This window comes from Gasterosteus aculeatus, chromosome 21, assembly GCF_964276395.1.
Source record: "Gasterosteus aculeatus chromosome 21, fGasAcu3.hap1.1, whole genome shotgun sequence".
Taxonomy (NCBI): Eukaryota; Metazoa; Chordata; class Actinopteri; order Perciformes; family Gasterosteidae; genus Gasterosteus; species Gasterosteus aculeatus.
In genome coordinates, this window is record NC_135708.1 from 14,913,137 (window position 1) to 14,920,279 (window position 7,143).

Genomic DNA, 7,143 nt, shown 5'->3' on the forward strand with positions numbered 1-7,143 from the left:
GTAGATGAGCGGAGGATGACTCACCCTATTCATTTAGATTGCCTTACTTTTACACTGGCTGGATGCTGGATCTTTTGTTGACATTACATTTGGGTGGGCCTCAGTGCAATGTCCTTTTTGCTGCTTTTATTACAAACGGAACATCATCATCCCGGCTTTTCTGTGTCGTGACACAGGTGATTTGTTATATATCGGCTGTAAATAGAGGCCCAGGAGCAGAGATCAGATTTGGCGCTCGCATTTACGTCAGTGTCCTGCAGAAATACTCAATGTACCCTCTGGTCTATACTGTGTTTCCGTTCCTAGCCAAATGAATTAGAAATGACACAAGATATTTAAATAGAATGTCTGACTCCTAAAAACAGATGGTCTGGACTTTATGTTTTTTTTTTCCTCTCTCTCTACTTGATTATTTTCCCGTGACTTTTATAACGTAAATAGATTAAGGACTTTTATAGAAAAGAGGTTTCTGCTTTTTAATTTTGCGGGCCATCTTTGCCAACCATGAACCGTGCATGGAACACTTGCCATCTGCAATGGGGAGACTCAGCCAGTGTTTCAACAACATGGTACTTCATTTTATGAATTGGTCCCACTCAGTTTCACAGGCCTTTGAGTGGAAACTGTAACGTGTCATTGGAAAGAGAGAGGGAAGGACTGAGGCTGCTCCTGTTCTACCACTTCTGAATGAAGCTGAGAGTGTAAAGCTATTCTCAAGTTTACAGAAGACGCTGCAGTGGAGCGTAAAGTATTTAATGTTAAAGATTCTCACTCCATATGTCTCTACTAAACCTTTATTGAAATATGATACAAGACAAGAAATATTTATGCAAAAATATACCCCCCCATCTTCATAAGGAATCTATGATTAAATAGGTTAGAACAAAATGGCAAACTATAATATTAATATGGGATCATTTGTGACTTGATTTTATATCATGCAGGAATATATTAGAAACCCTAAAATAGTGTATAAAAAGTATTTGCAAGTGCAGTCTGGCTGAGACAAGTAAGTTAGCTTACAGTTAAAACAGTAATGATTGACATGGGCGTCAAAATAACATAAACCAAATAAGCAGAAATTTATATTCCAAAATCTTCACAACTGTCTTCGTTTTTAGTTTATGCTTTTTTTGGTGGGATTTTCTTTTTTTCTGTTCACACCCCTTTGTCCTGCTTCGCCAAAATGAGAGAGAGAGCATTTCATTTTGCAGCATCCGTCTTCCGTATGCTTCTTTTGGGTCTGTCGTTCTGAGAAGGATCTCCCTGGAGAGCACAGAACATGTCATTTAGATACCAATCAGACATACAGGAGAATAAACCCTATATGATGACTCACCAGGACAGAGAAGGCTCCGGAGCGGCCTGAATTCCTCTTGGGAGGCTCGGCCTTCACCTGTCTTCTTGCTCTGATCACCTAGGAGTGAAATTCCATACAAAAGGGTGATGTTTCATAAAAAGAAATTCTTACGACATCGACTCATTGTCAAATACTGAGAGAGATTGTGAGGAACCTTTTCAAGGGCCTGAATGAGCCATTTCAACAAACAGATCGCATCGTCGAGTCGACCAAAGTGAACCAATGAAACAAAGTAAGGTGGCCTTATAACTCTCCCTGCACATCCGGCCTCTCCGGCCCAGCTGTTCCTCTCCATGGGGGTTGCCATGGAGACTCACCTGTAGGGGGTTGGATGTCTTGTCGTTGCTAAGGAGCGAGAGGTAGCCGGGGCGGGATTTACGCTTGTTCTTTTTCTTCTCACTCACAGCTGGAGCCAAGTGCCGCCTGGACCTGTCGACCTGAGAATCCATTGACGCAGGGATCAGTATTCACCCTGCACACCACCATCTAGATCTCTTTCAAGCCACCCAATTGTGTTCAAATTTGGAAAAAAAACACAATCCCCCACTTAAACTTAAACATTATCTCTCTCTAGATGTTGCTCTTTTACATGCTAGTCTTCTCAAATCAATTTCGTGACCGGACAACGTGGTTTCTGTGTGCACTGCGTACTGATGATTCAGATTATGACTAAAGCCTCGCTGGAGCATTGGCAGCAGCAGCAGCAGCAGACCGGTCGCCACCTTCCCCCCGCATTTGGCTTTTGCTCACTCTGACTCCAGTGTGACTAACAACAAGTGGTTTACCTGGGAGAGAGTGTTGGGGAAACCTTTGACGGAGACGGCCCCGGGCAGGCTGGAGAGGCTCAGGTGGGCGGGACCCCTCCGCTCCGACTCTCTCCTCCGTCTGGACAAGACCTACGAGGAACGAGACGACGCACGACCACATTCACAGCCACGTCTTATGTGTGGTGGAAACTGAATGGAGCACATTGTCCTTTGTCCTTTCCTGTCTGGTCCTTTCCGACCGTGTCCTGTCCTTGTCCCATCCAGCTCAAGCAATAAAGGGATGGAAACTGTAAAATGATTATTGTCACTGGCTCCGCCCTTTCCTGCATTTTGCTATTGATCTGGTCACAAGCGAAGCACTGCTATTTATCCACTCGATAAATGGAGTGTCACTTTGATAAACAACGGGTTTCGGTCCACTAATTAGGAATTTGGGGGAAATTAAAAACCGAGCCACAGGCCCTTGGCTTAATCAATCTTTTTTTTTTCACCCCGTCGAATGTGGAAAGAGAAAAGTAGCCATACTGTGTCCAGTGTTTGATTATAACTTCCTTCCTTTCCCCCTTTCCACCCAGTTGAAAACAAAGACAGTGGCACAACGCTACAAAACCTTTGTGCAGCCGTTTGAAGTGTTTGTAGTGATTGCTGTGGAGCTGCATTCTGAGGATCACTTTAGTCTTCACATGAGCTTTGTGGAACATTTGAGCATAATGGCCGTTACAGTTAAGATTCAAGGGATAATTGCAATATCGGTTATTGGCGGAGGGAGGGGGGACTTCCACTGGCGGATAGCGTTGTCACAATTACATAATGCCCCCATTTGTACCAGTGACAGTTATCTAATTATTCAGTTTCCTAATTGTGTTGTGTTGTTCTATAAGGAAGAATGAACTCAACCCTTCACAGCCTGCCTCCCTCTTTTCCACGCCACCTGTTCCCCCTCTTTGGTCTGTCCTCCCCCAGCTCTCCAGTAACCATGATGTCTAACCCGTGACCCTGCAACGCACTCTGTCGGGGTAAAAAAACAGCTCTGAACTGGGGGGGGGGGGGCAGAAACTGAAAGATTGACACTTGAGCAATAACCTTGAGTTGTACAGGAGTGAGTGGTGACACGTACCGGCTCTTCAGCTAAGGGCAGCGCCCTCTGCTCCTTCTGGTCATCGTACTGAGGAGAGGAAGAGGAGAGGATCAAGAGTCTGTTGATTATCATACAACGCATACAGACACTATTGAAACGTTTGTTATCTATTCATGAATGTGTCACCATAGAGTAGTCGGGCCCCTTCACATCGATTATGTTTTCATTCAATTTTCCTGTAAGAAAACTATTAGCTGTCTAATGTGTGTGTGTGTGTGTGTGTGTGTGTGTGTGTGTGTTTTGAGCAAAATTCAACCTCATGAAAACCTGCCACAATCCATCTGGATCTCTGCTGCACATTAATATGTTGAACAGTCCATAAATTACTCATTTAATCCGTTCCTTTATAAACACAAGTGACCTTTGTGCAAAACTCAAGTGAACCCAACCGAATGCAGCCTCTGAGAAGATGCTCCATCGGTTATTAGTATGGTCAGCACAACGTTTGAAGCCACGGCATTCGTATTCTGTAATTACGACACAAATAACCGCGGCAGAAAAACACATGTGTGGCACAAGCTCCCTCGGACGGAACACAATTCCAAAAGAAAAACTCTTTCATGTGTGGGTGGAAATCCTCCTCACTCCTGGCAACCGTTGAATCCGTCGTCCAGATGAGTGCGAATACTTTCGGACAGAAAATTTGTCCACAGAAAAATACGAACCACAGGTTTAAAGTATAACAGCCGCTGGCCACATGAAAAAAAGCCGGAAAGAGAGCTGAAAGATTTTTGTTCCACAGAAGGGTGTATTTTTGATGTGGCGGCGCAATGGCTGTGAAAACCATTACAATGAGACTTGTTAAGAAAAGAAATGGTACGTCTCCACGGGTCAGGGTCGGAAAGTACGCGTCTACTGACGTCCTGACAAACACTGGATCACTACTATCGTCACAGCCGCCTCTTCACCTGCGTTCGGCTTCTGACCCGTGCTGCTGTGGAAACAGCAGACCACACCTTTCCGGGGAACAACTTGGACACACTACTAGTCATATTAACCTACACTGAAAGTACAAAAATGAAATATAGATTGTTCAAGTGCATTCTGAATGATTTCACATGAAAGCTAATGAGTTGAATTTTAATCTCTGACTCAACTGAGATGTACCTTGTACAATAGAGAAAAAAATGCCCAAAACATTGTATAATTTCATTGTATTTAAAACATACTATTCCCTTAAAATCAAAATCCAACTGACTTAACATCAGAGACGTCTTACTGCCGGCCCGAAGTGCTCTGTGGCGTCCTTGCTCCAGAATATGCTGATTTCTCACAATCTCTCCACTCTCATTTCCAAGAAGTGCTGGTTATTATATAGTTAGGTCCGGCAAACAGCGTTTAAATCGACTCCAACAGGCTGCACTTACACCTGCAGAGCAACAACAGCACAGAGGATGACTGATGCGTAATGAACACCTTGGGTCACCGCTGTCCTTCCCCAACCATCGCATCCATCCATTAGAAGTGCGCCTCTTACCCGTCCGTCTGCGGTCCGTCCCCTGACACGCGGCTCTCCGTGTGCTGCTGCTGAGCAGTCGAGGGCGTGTGACAGCAGGCTCGCCTGCAGACAGAGCACGCACAGCCAGATAGTAAACCCCATGATCCAGGCAGGAACTCGAGTGTCCTCAGCCCCCGTCAGCTCCCTGCTTTATACTCTCGGCTCGGCTAATGGGGAACAGATGCAGCGGAACGAAAGGGCCATGCCAGCTTCACGCAGACAAGCAGCCCACCACAAGCCTGAGCTCCGCGCCAGCCAGTGGCCTGCGGTCCTGCAGAAACATGTCAGACATCTTGAGGGGCCTCCCCTTCCAAAACGCCCCCTGTCCCCCCCTACCCGAAGAACCTCGCTGAAAGAGATTTTCCACTTATGCCTGGCTTGTAGATCCCGACAGTATGTGTGTGTGGGTGGGTGGGTGGGTCTGTTTGTTTAAACTAGAGAGAGCACTGAGAGAGTGAAGAGAGAGAGTGAACTTGTGCTGTCACTCTTGATCTACACATCAAATGAAAAATTAGGGGTTTGGTTGTTGTAATATCTTGCATTATGCAGAGCATTAGTCTCAGTGTGGACAACTCTCTCTCTCTCTCGTATGAACAGGCACATAATGGCTGTTCATGCAGTTCTGCATTGATCCAAACCCTTTAGTAAGCCTTTAAGAATTATGGTAATTCCCCTTCTCAGAGGAATATACAGCTATTAACCTCAATTCATCTTCAAGCTTGTAGACCTGCTTTAGTTGAACAGTGGCAAAGGATCGTCAGGTATGGATAAAAACATTTCACGTCTACCGTGGAAACTACTCATGAAAAACAGAAAGTCAACAACAGAAACCTGCTCTGTTTTCTCCTTAAATGGTACAGTATGTTTCACATTATCTAGGCTGCATGTTGAGGGAGTTAAACAGCCCACCTCTGTGGGAGATTATACGGGCTTAAAAACAGCCCACATAAAGAATGCACCTCCCTATGGGGCACGTTATAGATGAATGGGCACACTGTCTCAAGGTGTGCAACAAGATGGAAAGAATCTAATGTCCTTAAGCCTCAGGCTTGGGGGTCAGAGGAATTGACTCCCGCAAGGATTGGAAACATGCACCGCTGTGAAAACAAGATTCATTTCCTGTTCCAGGAAAAGCCAATGTACCACTTCCATGTCCTCTGGATTATCGGTGACCAATTTTGTCTTCTTACTCATCAAACCTGAAAAAGATTGTGAAAGCATTCGCAATTTCCCAGTGAGTAACAGTTTGAGAGATATGAGATATGCTTGACGTGTAGAAACTGTTGTTGCAAACGTCTCTTGCCAGAGGTCCAGCGAGACCACTGGCTAGACTGCAGGCTAATGATGGGAAGTGAAGCAGGGGATGTTTGGTCAGAAGACAAAGGGAAGGGAATAGTGAAAAATGGCCAGAACCGCAAACACTGCTTGACTTGGCAGCCCGTCCAAAAAAAAAGCCCCCAAGTCTCCGAGTGGACAAACATGTCAGCCAGTAACACGGCTTTACTGGACACGCCGAGCAGTTACATTTCAGTGTCGGCCCTACTGCGCTTCATGCTTGACCCGGAAAACGCGGGACGCCTCCCCGCAAGACATGCTGAAATCAAGTCACCACGGTTACAAGTTTGCATCAACGTCTGGCACTCAACAGTGTGGCCGTGTGAAGAGTCAGTGATCGCAGCGAGGCGTTACTCACCCCTCTCCTTCAGGTTTGAGGTATCGTTTTGAACGCGTCTGCAGGGAGTTCACTGAATAAAATTGCCATGCTGAGCCACCCTCTGGATCACCCCACTCCCCCCGCTCCACCACTCCTCCCCCGCCTCCCTATGGGGGGGGAGTGTCACTTGTCAGCGGCTCTGCTGTGAGCTGCTGTCAATGTGTCGGAGGATAAAGCTCTACGGATAGCAGCTGTTGACCTTGTGGAAACTGTCTGCTCTGACCAGAGATGAGTAGACAGGTAATTTGTGACACATAAACACTTGGAAGAAATGAGTTTGCGTCCGGCAGCAGCCCGACAGATGGGGAGAAAACAGGGAATGTGATTTAAGGAACAACATCTGGATTAGGAGACTTGACTCATAAAGTAATATATGTTTTGGGTTATGTCATTGAAACGATGACTATCTTACTGCCCCATTTGTTAATGGGTTGGTTGACCCAAATTAGAGGGGAAGTTGTCTCACAAAGGTCTTGTCTGTCTTGTCTCTTCTGTGGATGGTTCTGGTTTTATTTGCCTGGATTTTGAGGTGAAAATTACACCTACACCGGATACAGACTAATGGAATTTGTTTGCTGTGCGAAAAATATTGCTTGAAACTCCTTGTTTCCTCTGTGTAATCCTCGGAATAAACCCAATAATATGTAATAATTGTTGAATTTTGTT

The 7,143-nt window shown here is 45.5% G+C and overlaps 1 protein-coding gene across 1 annotated transcript; it reads right to left on the minus strand.

Annotated features, from left to right (window-relative positions):
• Window positions 1-776: 776 nt before the first annotated feature.
• LOC120812067 (uncharacterized) lies at window positions 777-5,164 on the minus strand. Its single transcript, XM_040167875.2, has 6 exons — window positions 4,743-5,164; window positions 3,245-3,292; window positions 2,146-2,256; window positions 1,678-1,797; window positions 1,340-1,417; window positions 777-1,266 (listed from the first exon to the last, which is right to left on the minus strand). The coding sequence occupies exons 1-6, from the start codon at window positions 4,863-4,865 to the stop codon at window positions 1,204-1,206; spliced, it is 543 nt and encodes a 180-aa protein (XP_040023809.2). The 5' UTR covers window positions 4,866-5,164; the 3' UTR covers window positions 777-1,203.
• Between the last annotated feature and the right edge of the window lie 1,979 nt (window positions 5,165-7,143).

What these genes read in the sequence shown, in the direction of transcription:
- LOC120812067 (XM_040167875.2), bottom strand. Translation starts at nt 4,865, where the DNA reads ATGGGGTTTACTATCTGGCTGTGCGTGCTCTGTCTGCAGGCGAGCCTG. An exon ending in GACGGACCGCAGACGGACGG is followed by an intron (nt 3,293 to 4,742) that starts GTAAGAGGCGCA and finishes TCCTCTCCTCAG; the next exon opens with TACGATGACCAGAAGGAGCA. An exon ending in TCCCCAACACTCTCTCCCAG is followed by an intron (nt 1,798 to 2,145) that starts GTAAACCACTTG and finishes ATGGATTCTCAG; the next exon opens with GTCGACAGGTCCAGGCGGCA.